The sequence below is a fragment of the Oreochromis niloticus genome, linkage group LG12 (genome assembly GCF_001858045.2).
Source record: "Oreochromis niloticus isolate F11D_XX linkage group LG12, O_niloticus_UMD_NMBU, whole genome shotgun sequence".
Classification (NCBI taxonomy): domain Eukaryota; kingdom Metazoa; phylum Chordata; class Actinopteri; order Cichliformes; family Cichlidae; genus Oreochromis; species Oreochromis niloticus.
Window position 1 is genome coordinate 6124119 of NC_031977.2, and position 15209 is coordinate 6139327.

At 38.6% G+C, this 15209-nt stretch overlaps 1 protein-coding gene across 1 annotated transcript; it reads left to right on the top strand.

Annotated features, from left to right (window-relative positions):
• The first annotated feature begins 6339 nt into the window (after positions 1 to 6339).
• On the top strand, positions 6340 to 11978 carry vamp5 (vesicle-associated membrane protein 5). Its single transcript, XM_003448603.5, has 3 exons — positions 6340 to 6606; positions 8884 to 9027; positions 10288 to 11978. Exons 1-3 carry the CDS (start codon positions 6598 to 6600, stop codon positions 10435 to 10437), a joined length of 303 nt encoding a protein of 100 aa, XP_003448651.1. The 5' UTR covers positions 6340 to 6597; the 3' UTR covers positions 10438 to 11978.
• The last annotated feature ends 3231 nt before the right edge of the window (positions 11979 to 15209 follow it).

Genomic DNA, 15209 nt, shown 5'->3' on the forward strand with positions numbered 1-15209 from the left:
TAAAATAACATAATAAACCTGCTGTTTATACTGAACAAAATGCTATGATTGTGGTTTCTTGCTGTTTTCTCACCTTTTTTTTTTTTTTTTTTTTGAGATGTGATTTTTGGACTTGAACAGATGAGAACCGAAAGTTTCAAATCTCTAAATCAAGCAAACAGAAACGAGGCTTTTGTCTGTTCTCAATCTGCCAGTGTGAGAACAGGCTCTTCAAACCATCCACCTGGGTCTAGGATCATTTATGGCCTCTACATGGGCCCACGTCAACCAATAGGCTCTCAAAGTTGCAGTTCTGTCATTTTAGACTGAAAATCTACACCACTTTATCTTGAAAGTGGTAAAAAATAACCTAAATATCTATTTCAACATAATGTCACCTATATGTATAGAAATGTTGCAAAAGGTTCTAAACGTTAACTGCCCTTTCATAATCTCCCTTCTCTGCGACTCCTGTGTTCATACAGGCTGACTGTAATAGAGAAATTGCTGATTTGCCAGCAGATGGAGACTGAGAGTCCAAATGATCTGACTCTTGATTAAGTAGATCAGAGGGGATTCCCGCAGAATTTTCCTTGTTGTTCAGTGAAGATCAGGTCTTGATAACATTATGAAGGTTGTTGTGCCACATTTTGGCATACTTTTGTTTTCTGTTTATCTAATCGCAGGCTTTGCTAATATATGTAGAGCAAAGCTAAGAACAAAAAACAAAACTATGATGCAACATTGGGTTATGGAGTTTAAGTGAGAAAAAAAGGGTGTATGCTCCATACTAGACCCAGCTGTAAGGCTGGTTGCCAGAGAGCCTTCACTGATCAATGTTTTTCTACAGCAACAAGGTCTGTAAAACCACATATCGTTGTGTTGTTTTACAGGCTTTAAGGTGTGTTCTGTGTGCATTTTGTTGAAGAAACTGCAAAATAAAATGCAAAAACAGGCAAAGCAAACACACTGGTCACAACAATAGAAATTGTAAACCGTCTGTGTCTTTAAATGATTTTATTGGATTCTCTTCCCACAGTAAAAAGAATAAATGAATCATTTCAAACATTCCAACAAGTGTATTCAAACGAGATAGACAGCAGGTTGCAACAGGCTGGACTCTGATGTTGACTTAATAGTTTCTTAACTGAGCCTGTGTTTCCGTTCATTGTGAAAGTGCTGTTTTGCCCACATGTGGTTAGTAAACCAATATAGTTATCCCCATGAAAAAAGACCTAATTAAGCTTTGCGACAACAGTTCTGGAACACAAAGCTCATTTGTTACTAATGGGAAATCAGCCGGGACTGTCATGTGAATGTGACTGTGCCATCTATGCAGTAATGTGAAGGGAGGGTGGTCAGTATCCTGAATACAACCTTTGTATTTGTGAAGCTTTTTCCCCACAGCAAGCCTTTTGTTGGCCTGGTCCGTGTCACCAAAAAACTGTGACCCAGCATAATGTTCAATACGTAGACGGTACTGTCATACTGATGGTGTGCTAGTAAAATGAATTTATGATGAGTGCAGCCTCATCACGGTCAGCAGATTCAGACTCAAGTTGTTTATGTTTAATATTTAAATCTTAATATTAGTATTTTTATGTAATACACTCTATCGTAGTGTCATAGTACTTCATAGTACTGAAGCAGATGATACTTTTACTGCACTACAGTACACAACACCACACAAGAACATACTGTATGGTTTGGTGAAGTATAGTATATTGTGAAACTGCACAATATACTACTGTAAACTTTAAAAATCCATCATTGTGCTGTAAGATTACACTCACATAAAACACTGCCTGAAACAATTACATGAAAATTAAACACAACAATATCATTCTACAGACAGCTGAAACTGAAAGCGAAAGTATAACACAGTGATGGAGGAGTGGAGAGGCAAATTTGGTGGTACTAACTCTTAAATATTACTGTAATATTAGTAATAGTTATTATTATTATTATTATTGTTAGAGATAATAATAGCAGTATTTGTTGCTAACAAAGTAATAGAGCTTTAAGTGTGACAACTCAAACCACTGATTTTAACACAGGAGATTCTTTTTTCACACATTTATCTTCACTCACAGTGTGAACAGAAACTGTGACAGGACCAGATTGTTTGCTGTATTTTTTCCCGATTAACTGTATTTACATTTGTCACTTATTAAACCTTTGTTGACGGAAAGCGAGGCCCCAGGTGCTCATTGTGCCTGCAGTGCTCATATATTCCATTCATGCCCATTCCAGTTGTTAATGATTACTTCATATTATTGTATTTTTGTCATTACAGACCATCAAATACTTGTGTTTAAACCCAGCTACCTCAGCTCAGAGAAACAAGGAAGTAGGCGAGCTAAGCTAAGCTAAACAAGCTAAGCTAAACAAGCTAAGGTTTAATCAAACATCACTTTATCATTTATGAATCATGGAACTAATAAGTAGGGATGTGCAAATCATGAACGATTTGTTCAATACCCGAGAATTACTTTACCGACTCGTGAATCATGATTCACAATCCCAACTGACTTATTCAGTGACTCATCCCTGTTACTGTTAGCAAACTAATTCCATTAGTAGAAATATATCTAGCTTATAATTAAAAATTGTGGAAAAAAACAACAGCCAGTTTCTTAACAAAAACATTTCTGCTCTGGACTGGAAGAAAAAACCCGGAGTACAAAGCTCACATCAAGACAATAGCTCATCAGTTCACAGTAGCATCGTTCTGCTAACATGCTAACAGCACATTTGAGTTAAGTGTTTCCAAAATCTTCTAAGGGTTAAAAGAAATTGATTCACTTTCTTAGTTCCTTTTTCACTATTAAGCCATTTGACCGCATACATGTGTGGAAGTTTGATGATGCAAATAAAAGCGCTTATGCCAAATTCACATGATACAGGTACTTTACTCCTTTCACGTTCTGCACGCATGGAAGGCCTTACTTCCCGTTTCTGATATTTCTTTACTTTCCTCTATTTTTCACACCCTCACAGGACACGAATAGAATGTATGTAGCATGTATCTTTATTGTTATTATGCAGTGCAGAAAAATTTGGTTTGTATCTCCACAGATTTTGACAAGATTAAGTTAAGCACACACACACACACATATACTATGCAGATATGATTGCAAATATGTGAATTATAATGTGTATTTTTTCCATCAAAGCTTGTTGCACATTGCAAATTAATATGGTCTGCTGTCTCAGGCAGGGGTCTCATGCTTGTTGAATCAAACGCTGTGGGAAAGAATTCTAATTGCTCACTGAGTGACACAGCTAAGCAACAATAGAGCAGTGTTGTCTGCTCATCAGCTCCCTATCATAAGCACGTCACACAGACATACGCGGAAGCAGTCTTGGTTAAAAACCTGTTTGATGACCGACTTCTTCAGAAAAAAGAGAGGCTTTAGTCTCTGAGTGATCCAACACATATCATAACAAAAACCTAGTGTGTATCTATATCACATTTATGCTGAAAGACATGTGCCATTGTTTAGTTTAAAAAAAACAACCCATAAATTACAAGAAACAATTCCACTGCAGGAAGCAGCAAAAAGTATCACAAAGAATGGCCTTCTTAATATGGCACAGACTCATCCCTGTGGGGATATTACATGGATATTACACATATTTCACATGGGAAGGACGTTTTAAACGCTTTCAGAGCCCACAAGAAGGCAACACCCTTAAGCGACCCACAGAGTCGCAGAGTTCTGCAACAAAAGGGCTGTGCGTCTTATCACATCACAACACGTTTGACAAGTTCAGACAGGAAGAGCCACACACTGCCAGGCTCTCACTGAACACAGCAGCATATTAGTTTGTTTATCAAGCAGTTCTTCCCAGTTTAACATAGCACGAAAGATATAAAGGAGATGAACACTACTGCTGCATTCAGGTGCCTCTGGTGATTTTCCAAACCTTTGCTTGTTCTCTGTGTTTTCCTGAGCGAAACTTAGTTTTGTATACAGTGTTCCTGTCAATAACTCCCATCTACCCACCATGTAACTATTGTAACTATCACTGAACCAGAAGGAATGAACTGCCTATGTATTTTTGTACCTCTTGTGTTTTGCCGAAACCACTTGGCTTTTTTTCTTCTTTTTTTAATTTTGTTTCACATAGGGTTAGGTAACACTTCCTCTTATTGGTTGGTTTTGTTTTTAGCTTTGCCTATGCCTTCAGTTTTGGGTACTGACCTTTTGACCAAGAGTAGTAACAAACCACACCTTTAATTGTGACTAGCAGCTGGACCTCTGGTTTTGGGAAACTCTTTTAAACCTTATGTTCCATTTCCCTACCCCTAGACCTGGTATAACAGAAATCTTCACTTATTCTCATTCATATATATAGTCCTTCTTCGTGATTTCTTCCAGCTTGATTAGACTCCCAGTTCCAGACACACTGAGGCATCCCCACAACTATCACCGTGTTTCTTTGTGGGTGACACTGTTCTTTGTACACCTCTCCCTTCTTTCTCCAAACATAAGCAGTGACTTTGTGGCCAAGGAGCTCTAGTACCATCTTATCTGACCAAATCACACACTTCCGGTATACATAATCTGTCTCCAGGTTGTCCTTAACATGCTTTAGTCCTTAGTTGGCTAAGTCATTTATAATTGTCTTGGCAGTTGTTCTAGTGTCTTTTTGTTTGTTTGTTTTTTTCGTTTTTTCCCCCCAGAGTCTTTGAAATCTTTCTCTTCCTTTTTTCTCAACTCTATTTATTTTATTTTTGGCATGATGCTTTCTCTCTTTTGCACCATAACACTGCGAGAAATTCCTTGTTTGTATCCTTGTTTGTATCAAATCCGGCAATAAAAATGATTCTGATTTAAGAAACCATCACTGAAGTTTTTATACTGTGTGTTAATTTGAAGATAACCCTCAGTTTTAACTTGATTTTACAAGCTTTAAACATTACAAAACTAAAGCACATCATCATGGTTTGTGTGTGGTATAAAACACTTTTGTCATTTTTTATTTTTTTTAAATAATTCTGTTATTGTGTGCAGATAGAAATAACTTATGCTCTCTGAAGGAAACTACTATGTTTAGAAATGCTATATTGGAAATCCACATTAAAAAGAATGCAGTTTTTATACTTTTTATAAGATAGGTTGACATGAAATAAAAGTTCTGTTGTGCCAAACATGTCATATGATTATTTCTCAGGTCACATGGGGGTTCACAATACTACAAACTCATAAAAAATACTGAGGGGAGCATACGCAAAAACAGGCTCCTCCACAGCTATACATCAAAATTTCATATCTGGCTTACACAAACATAGAATGCTTTAGAAATCAAACAAAGTTTAAACGAAGCTTAGAGACATATATCTAAACACTGAAACATTTCAGTGTGTGTTTAGCCATTTCATGTAAAACTGACATTCGAAGATAATCTATAACAAACAACAGGACCCACTTCCTGCATCTCCACAGTCACATACACGCATTTCCTGTGTCTGAATAGTTTCATCCAAACGACAAAGCCATCGTTATCTGTGCTAATGAAGTTATGAACTGTGCACATGCAAACCAGGATAAGTCTGCATATACAGAGCCCCTGTCGAGGTAAAGGTAACATAAGCTCTGGATAAAGCTATAAAGCACAATAAGACACAATAAACACGGGAAAGGTTTTTGGTCATCTATCCATCTATATTCTTAACCGCGTATCCACTTCAGGGTCGCGGGCTCTAACGCAGATGCCACTGGGTGGGGTACACCTATCTGTCAGACAGATGGAGAGATATCGGACAGATGGAGAGATATCAGCCGGTTTAGAATCCCAAGTTAACCAAACATACATGTCTTTGAACTGTAGGGAAAAGCAGGAGTAAACTCCCAACTCCACGCAGGGAAGCCCGAGCCGGACAGCGGTTCTTGCCTCTTACTGTGAGGCAAGCAGCGCTAACCACTGTTCCACCACTAACAGTAAATCCCACGCGCTGCGTTGGGTGTGAATTGGTACAAATGCAGCACAAAAATGCCGAATATTCCCCAGATTTTACTGATACCTAAGCACGTAAAATAAATTTAATGCGGCTGTCATGGTTTGAATATAAACCGTTATTAATAATATATGTATTAGTAATATATGTATTTCAAACATATACAGATGTTTGAAATATTATACAGATGAGTATAACGGATATTAAGTGTAAAAAATGAATAAAAAACAAAATAAGTAAAATCTCTAAACTATAAACTACTTGGTGCATACTTTATATAGTTGCATAGACTGTGGTACAGCGCGGGGGAAATCCGGGAGTTTTTCACCATCGGTTTTGCATTTGACGTTGTACGTTACATGATTTATCAGAAACGCGTGGTTTCCGGGAATACCTCGAACGCCTCACAGCCAAAGCGCAAACAAGTTGTGAAGCTACAGGAGAGAGAAGTGAAAGTGAGTACAGTGAGCTCGAGCGCAGAAAAGAGGATACGGATAAAAGAAAACAGCGAAATATCGCTCTGTCTTAATTTGTGACATTAGTCCGGATAGAGCAGTGGAGCCTGAGTGTTCCTCTTACTGCAAAGTCGAGTCGACTCTCCCTTTTTAAATGCGGACTCTGTGACAGTTTCGACGCAAACAGCACGAGACAACATGGACTCGGTAAGTGAATACCAGCCTCCTCTGAGCTAAAGGACATTTAAATGGCTTGCACAAAAACACGAGATGAATGAGAGATAAAGTTTGTTAGAGCTGCCGTTTTCTTTCTTTTTTTTTGTATTTCCTTTACTTTTAAGAACGCCTAAAGTACGCTGTGACCATTTATAGTCTGTGGGCAAAGTCTCTTATGGTACTAATGGACTGACAGGTCAACCTTCAGTTCTCTTACCTTAGCTTAGCTTTTTACAACCCACGCTAACGTACTCGTCCAGAGACTCGGTACAGCGAGATAACATGACGTTAATTCATACATTAACAATGTGAAAGTGAAGAGAAGCTAACCCATTTTCAGTCAAGAGAGGCACCAGGTCATGTGTGAAATGAGATAGATGTAAACTAAATGAATGGAATGAATTTAATTTATTATATTTCTTCTCTTTTCATTTTTAAACCAGCTCATTTAACACATCCTGCATTAAGAGTTAACATCTAGGATTGTTATAACAATTTATGGACCAGCAGAACGCTTCAAACAGTGCCATGATACAATACACTGAGCATGTTATAACATGATGTGGATGTGGCTTACTGGGATAATACCAGGTACATGAATGCAGGCAGGCAGGCAGGAGGGAGTGAGGGAAGGAAGGAAGGAAGCAAGGAGGGGAACTGGAATGGGCAGCATTTCCTGTGTCAAGACACCACCATCTGAATTTTAAACATACACCATTGTTCAGCTGCTATTTGCTATGCCCAGGATGAGATAAGCCCAGCATAAATCAATTGTCACCATTGCTGGGTGAGACGCAAGTTTCTTAGCCAGGTCCACTGAAAAGCCGACCGCACTATGGGAGAGCTGTGAAAGCCTTTAGAGAAACAGACAGCTGAGCATGAAGTGAATTAAGGTGGTGAGGCGTATTTGTTTTGCTGTGTCTGTCAGTTTCCTGTTCCTGTCAGTATCTGAGATGTCGGTTTCCTCTCACGCCCCAGAGGACGAAGGTGAAGGAGAGAGCTGTCAGGATACAAATGGCTCTGTGGTCAAACTATCCTTGAAAGAAGTTCAAGGATCATTTGACTTGACAAATATCCTTGAAAATCATCCTTGTTGTTTTTGTTCTGCTCGTTTGCTGTCTAATAAACAGCTGCTACCAGTCTGACTGGCAACACGTTTTCTTTTTAACAGTTTTAACATGTCAGAGCATGTTCGCTTTACTTTGTAAGTTATTTTGTTCTGTCAGTTGCTTCCAGAAATATATTTGTAGCTATAAAGTTTAACAAGTAACATATCCCTGCTTAAGCATGCTTGAAAAGCAGGTGATGGGTGGAGAAGAATGCTGCTGTGCTTATAGAACAAGATGCCAGTCTGACCTGCATCAGGCAGCCTAGATCTTGTTGTTGCTGGTTGCCATTTTTTTTTATTTGGCAGCTCAATGTTTGATTCGACTTCTTTTCAAAAGTTGTTTACAAAAAAAGACACCAATAAAAGTAATAGAATTAGAAGTAACTAAACCTCCAGTGTTGCTACTTGTTCTGTATAAAAAAGCCTTTCCACAAGAGCCAACTGAAGCGTCTCAGCTCCATTAAAGGAGACCTATTATTATTTTCCTACTTTCTCTCATATATACAGTTACAATGGTAGAGGCTCTTACTTAACTTAAGCAGAGACATTATAAGATAAGTGACTTCTGCAACAGCAAGGTAGAATTATAGTTTTAAACTCTTAAACTCTCCATCTAATTTATTTAACCTTAATTGAACCAGGTGCTTGAGATTAAAATTGTGTATTGGAGGCAGATGAGGGGCTGCACAAAGACAAAGGCTAAATTAGGATTTATTTTTTTTTTTACCATGAATGATGTGAAGCTCCAAGAATGAAAATTTAGCCTTGGTAATGAGCATAACAGGTCTCCTTAAATTTGATAGCACATATTTGAAAGTGACGCACAACAGGAACAAAAACTGGAGTCATCCTAAGTTAGAAATCCAATCTTGTGACTTCATACTTTTTTTTAAAAATTTGATCTTAGTTGTGACATAAGGATGTGTGCTGACTTGCATTTGTGGGCTACACAGATGACTTCCACAGTCACTGTGGGCATGCTCACTGAGATCCTCTGTTTATCCAAAAACACAAAGAGCATCACAGCTTGTGTGTCAACTGACATCTGTTATTATCTCACCATGAGAAAGTTCAAATAATGTGAGCACATAATTCCTGTGAGGGTCCTAAGAGATTGGGTTAGTTTAGTTTTAATCAAACTGTGTGTTTTGATTGGACAGGAGAACGGGAAGAGCCGCCTAGAGAAGACCCAGGATGAAGTGGAGGAGGTGAAAGTCATCATGCTGGCCAACATGAACAAAGCTGAAGAAAGATCTGGGAAACTCAATGAGCTTGAAGACAGGGCTGATTTGCTGCTGGAAGAGGTACACCGTCCAAGTGGAAAAGCATCATCTCTTAGCACAGCTCTATTTTGACTACATGTTCCTTGTAAAAGTCTTTGGCTTTTATTTTGAAGGTGAATAACTGGGGCAAATAGCACACAGATCCCCTCTCCACAAACACCTTTAATACTAAGACATGTCATATTGATGTCTATAAATATGCTTTAGGTGGAGCTGGAGAGGAAAGCAAATGTGCGATTTACATCCTGATTCTGTTTTATGGTGCTATATTTAGAAAGGTATTTCCTATTGTTTCTTAAGATGAATGAAGCAAGCTGGTCTCCCTGGGTATGAATGTCCTTCCAGGGGTCAACAGCGAGGTTGCATCATTCCCACATTGCCCCATTGGCTGCGTTACATGACACTGGTGAGGAGCCAGAGGGAGAACTAAAAAAGCAGACAGGCAGATTGAAGTTCAAGAAGCACACTGAGCTACTTTTGAATAAAAAACAAGGTTCAGTTCCTATATGTGTTTCAAAGGAAATGCCTAAATCCTACAGCTGCACTCATACATTCTTACAGAGGATCTCATCGATATATAAAGGGACTACAACGAATTATCACTTGCACCCAAAAACAGTAAAACTCTTCAGTCCAGCAGAAGAGCTTTCATTTGCACAGCTTTGCTCTCTGACATTACTACGAACACTACTCAGCACCAGATCATTTGCATTGCGCTCAGATACGACACAGGAAAAAGAATCTGCCAAAAGGTGACACCTGGAGGCAACTTTAAATCGTGGGTTATAATATAGTCAATATAATCTATCCAGTTCAAGAGAACTATTAGAATCAAAACACCCCGAAAAATCATTAATCCCACTTCATGTATGCCTGTCTGATGAAAAAATATGATCAAACTGAACCAGAAATATGTGGGCCCTAAAGAGAAAACAAGATTAAAGAAGCTAAAAAATCAACAAATGAGACATAAAGCAAATCTCCATGGATTTACCATTAACAGGTTTGAATAAGAAAGCACTGACTGCTGCAGTTTTATTGAAATCTCCATTTTGCCTGTGCTTTCCTGTTTAATGAAAAACACGCTGACCTTCAGTCTGTGACTCGTTTGACCTAAAGATACAAGGACTTCCTCTGGGTTTGTTTACGTGATACGTTTACTTGGAAGTGGCATGAGCGTGTCAGTTCTGGGTTTTATCTTTGTGATCACAGCTATTAGACATTTAGAAATGTATTTATACAAGAACAAAATCTTAAACCTTTTAATTTTGTTTTTCGCAGAGTAAAAAGTTTGAAAAGACGTCCACCCAGGTGAAGACAAAGAAAAGATGGGAGAACAAGAAGATGAAAGTGGTGCTTATTGCAGTTGCGGTGGTAGCAGGACTCATCATTCTGGGTCTTATAATCTTTGCTATTGTTCAAAGCAGCTAAGGGAATGACTAAAGGTAAAGCACCTGGGAAGACGAGAGGAACTGTAACTGTGGGACTCCAGCATCTTGCCTGAACTGTTCTCTATGACATATTTATGGAGGATAATTCCTGTTCTTCACTCTACTGCAAGCCTTAAGTTGATATGGTACCGTGGGTTGCTCAGCTGCTTTTTCTTCTTCTTTAAAAGGTGATGTTTTCAAAACACTGAACAGCCCACACCGAGAGATTATAGGTGGATTTAAAGTCTTATAAGTTCACTGGATGGATATCAACAGAATGAAACCAGTCCACTGTCCTCCCAGTGGAATCTCACTGCCATGAATATTTATTCAAATGGTATCTACATACTAAGTAGATACCATTTGTATTTTGCCCCCTTTCTTTTTTTTAAGGAAAACTGCAAATATTTTGAATCAAATATCACCAAGCTCCTGCTGCGGTGCCCATGCATCGCTCAGAAATGATCAAGTGATGAAAGAAAACAGAACAGATGCCAAACTTTATAAATATGTATCTCCCTCAGATAGCTCCACGTGGGAAAGGAGAAATAAATGTCTAAATGTGATAAAACAGTTTAGCTGTAAAACTTACTGTCCTCACAATCATTAAAATGTTTTTGTGTTTGTTATTTTTGAGTGGTTTATTTTAGTGTCAGGTTGCTCTTCTTTTCTTTGCTCAGATACAATCTCCAGATTTCTTCTTCATGTTGTACTTACAAACAGAATGTAAGGTCTCCACGTGCCATGTCAGTATGTCATGTGACCAGCACATGTGGATGGAGAACAGATTCACTCCTTGATCGTCTCATGTTTGGAGTCCTATTGTTAAAAATTTGAAAGTCTGAGCCTGGAGCCCTCAATAACGGGAAAGACAGTTTCTGTTTATCTGTAGTCAGAACGAAGAGTATTAGAGAAAGCAGTGACCCCTGGTGATTGATGTTTTCATTTTAGAGAAACATGCTAGGTAGAGGCCAAAAACCTCTGTGGAACCATAATATTTATATGTGTGGAACTTTCCAAATAGTCAGGTGACTTGGTTTGTTAACATAAGAACTATGTTGACTGTTATTACTAACTGTCAGTCTGTAACCAAATATTAGAAACCCCATGAAGATATTAACATCAGCCTACACACACACATATTGTAACTGGACATTTAATAAAAGAGTGGATTACTCTTACAGTTCACTAATGCGTAGGCATGTGTCACCTTCACTCTAGCAGGAAATTACAAAGACATGCTGTGCAGCGAGGCCAGACAGTGATATTGCGAGGTGAAAGGTGATTGTTTTAGAGCTTTAATATGTTCACACGATTCACTGTGGCTGCACTACTGTGCTTGGAGTTTATGCTGTTAGAATCTGTGTTGCCTGTGTTATTATGGTTAATGATTGTGTAACAGTCTGCATGTCAAAGTTACCAATTCTGTGTTCTTTTGTTAGCTCATTAGACCAAAATCATTTCTGGATAACCGTGAGAGTTACTGACAACAGTTTCCCTGGGAATAAAATATGTTATCAACACAATGTGCTTTATAGCAAACTGGGTCCTACATGATAAGGAACTGAGCAACCAGAATTGGCACGTAGCTTCTTGCTCACCGGAAGATTCTAATCTATATCAGATATTATGATCTTGTAATGTTGCCTAGCAACCACTTACAACATCTGAAGCTTTTTCTTTTGTATCTGCAGCTCTTTATAAATGCATGTTTATGGCAACATCTAATTTATAACAATAATATTATAATCTTACAGTGATAACATGATAACTGTCATTTTATTTATCAATGATGCTTAGCATGTTACCTTGCAACCACCTAACAACAGACTGAAACCACAGATCAAGCAATACTACAGCATGGTCATGTACTTGAGAGATAAATATCAGGGTCTGTTTTTAAGTTTGGATCATGAAAATAAATAAAAATATTGATTTTTGAACGAGCAGAATAGATTCCCTTTTATTTATATATTAACAGTATTAATCATTTAATTTTGCACACATATTAACACAATATATGCGTATCCTGGATTCTCATTTTACTACACTTAAAAAAAAGCAGATTACAGTTTTCAGTATCAGCATACCCACATTTACATATGGCAGTGACATATGTGCCCATATACATGTTTCCTTACACTTTGTCTTCATAGCATAAGCCTTTATCTTTAGGCTTTGTGAAACGTTATGAACAGACTTTCAGTAAGTGGACTTGAATTTTTCTTCAGTTTGAGACTCCATTGTGTAAAGAAATAATTAAATAACACTAAAATGACAAATGGTTAAAAATACATAAATAAATAAATTATACAAGTCAAACACCACAGGTTAGATACACACAACAGGAAGAATAGCAATAACGGCCTTGTATAAATTAATTAGAGGACACATAAAATCATGTGAGCAAATGTCAAAGCTAAAAAATGAACAGCTTTTATAATCTGACATAATCTTTGTGAAATTTACCAAATGCAAATGTTAAACAATTTTCTAATCATCCCCCCTGTCGTGGAATTTTGTAAATAAAGTCTGAAACACGGAAAAAGCTGTGTTCAAGCTATTTATTACTGCGCGCAGGAGAGCCAGCACACACATCAAACATTACAGTTCACAGTCATGCCAGCTTTGCCCACACACAAGTCTTCTCCTTCTGAGCAAAAGAGTTAGCAGATAACATAGTGAAACATCGTTAAACAAAGCTAAGCAGTTTCCACAAAGTCACGCTTACACATACACATACTTCATCTGAGCATACAAAGGTTTTCCAAAATCATACAGTGAAATTCTAACCGCCTAAATCTACATGTGAGGTTAAACTAGAATTTTTCTGTAACACTCCAAGACACAGGAGAGAACAAAACTGTGAGGGGACATGACGATGACAATGATTTGCAATGGATAAAGCTGCTGCAGCAACACACATCATTGTTATTGCTGCTCTTTCAAGACTTTGTTCCTGTTATTACTGCTCTTTCTTATGTTGGGAAAAAGATTTGAACTCAACACCATTTACTTACTCACACCACAGGTTAAAAAGAAAATAAATGTGGTTTACACACTGTTCAATCGCAGACACTTCGCGATTGCGTCAGGAGAACTCCGCCAAATCAGTCATGGAGCTATCCGCTGGGGCAGGTCACATACTGGGTGAAGGTGGGCAGTGTAGAGTCCAGCGAGACATGATTAAAGTCCCCTGATATTAGAAGAAGAGCTCTCGGAGATTGCGTTTGGAGTCTGCTGACCACAGAGAGTCACAGGCTGCTTTCACGGATGCTAACGGCTACTAGCTCAATGTCTCTGTTGCAGGGGTACCGCAACTGTCTTTAACAAACACTGCCAGCCCCCCTCTTTTCCTCTCACCGCTGTTTCTCGTCTTGTCCGCCCGCAGCAGCTGGAAGCCGGGCAGCCTACTCACAAAGGGAGTACCGGGCAGTGCCGGGGTACCGCCACTGTGACCGGGTTAGCGTCATTAGCTCCTCAATCATATCAGGGAGAGATCTCACATTTACAGTGATTACAGGAAGGAGAGATGGTGTGTAAGGTGTCCTTCTCCGGAGACATCACCCCCGTCACTTCCCTCACTGGGGATGTCGGGTCTGTCTGCCGGCTGATCAACCCTGGCAGGGCCTCCTTGGATGAGGGTGTCTAGTGATAATGGCCGAAACACCCGATGAATCCAAGGTCCACTACTGATGATGTGTCCCAAATTTAAAATGATAATCTAGATCGATCTCTAATCCCTAAACCTAACCAGGGAAGGAAAATGGCAGATAGCTTGGGTAAAAGACCGAAAGTTGAGGCACACAACGATGTGTGCTGCTGGCAAAGTTTCTGGGCTGCCTTTACTCATAACAGCCATCCCTCAAGAGTCTCTCCATCTAAAGCAATGCATTATCAGGGACTGTAACATCTAGTCCTTCTTACTGAATCTCTGTCTCTCTTCCACAGCATGTCTTTATCCTGTCTTCCTTCTCTCACCCCAACCAGTCGCAGCAGATGGCCCCGCCCCTCCCTGAGCCTGGTTCTGCCAGAGGTTAACTGAATTATTTTCTTTAGCCCACATAATGAAACACCTCAGTTACACATGTGAGTTTGGATGTTATGTACTGTATAGCCTGTATAATAAATAAATATGTAGCCCAATAAAGCTACACAACATGGGGTGGTTCATTTACAAACACAAGTCTAACTGAAGTTTCACACTTTGTTTGTTAGAAAAAATCAGATTGTTGCTTAAATTTACACAAAATGTCCGAAATCTGCACCGTCATGAACAAAAATTTAAAGCTTATTTTCATGATTTGTTGGGTTCACCCTCTGGGGAGCACGATATAACCGGGCACTTTTCACTACTTTGTGTTTCACCCTTACATCTTTTTTTGCCTCGCCTTGTTTGGTATCATTCTCTTCAGCTCAACCTCACGTGTCTGAATTTACACTGAGTTTTTCACTGACAAGCTGTAGTAACACAACTGATCTGAAATCACACAAAAACATCAAATTGTAGTCGTAGTTATATTCGCTTTACTGTAAAAACCACAAATATGTTTAGTGAATAATTGTACTAAAGTTGAAATGCAAATATAAACTGTCAGATCTTAAAAACGTATGCACACGTTATGTAAACAATGAAGTTATATACAACTATTTATCTAAAAGTCAATGCATCCCACAGGTTTTTTGTACAAACATTTAAAACTACTGAAACTACAATGAGAGAATATTGTGTCACAATAAGATGACAACCACTACACAACACATTAACTACAC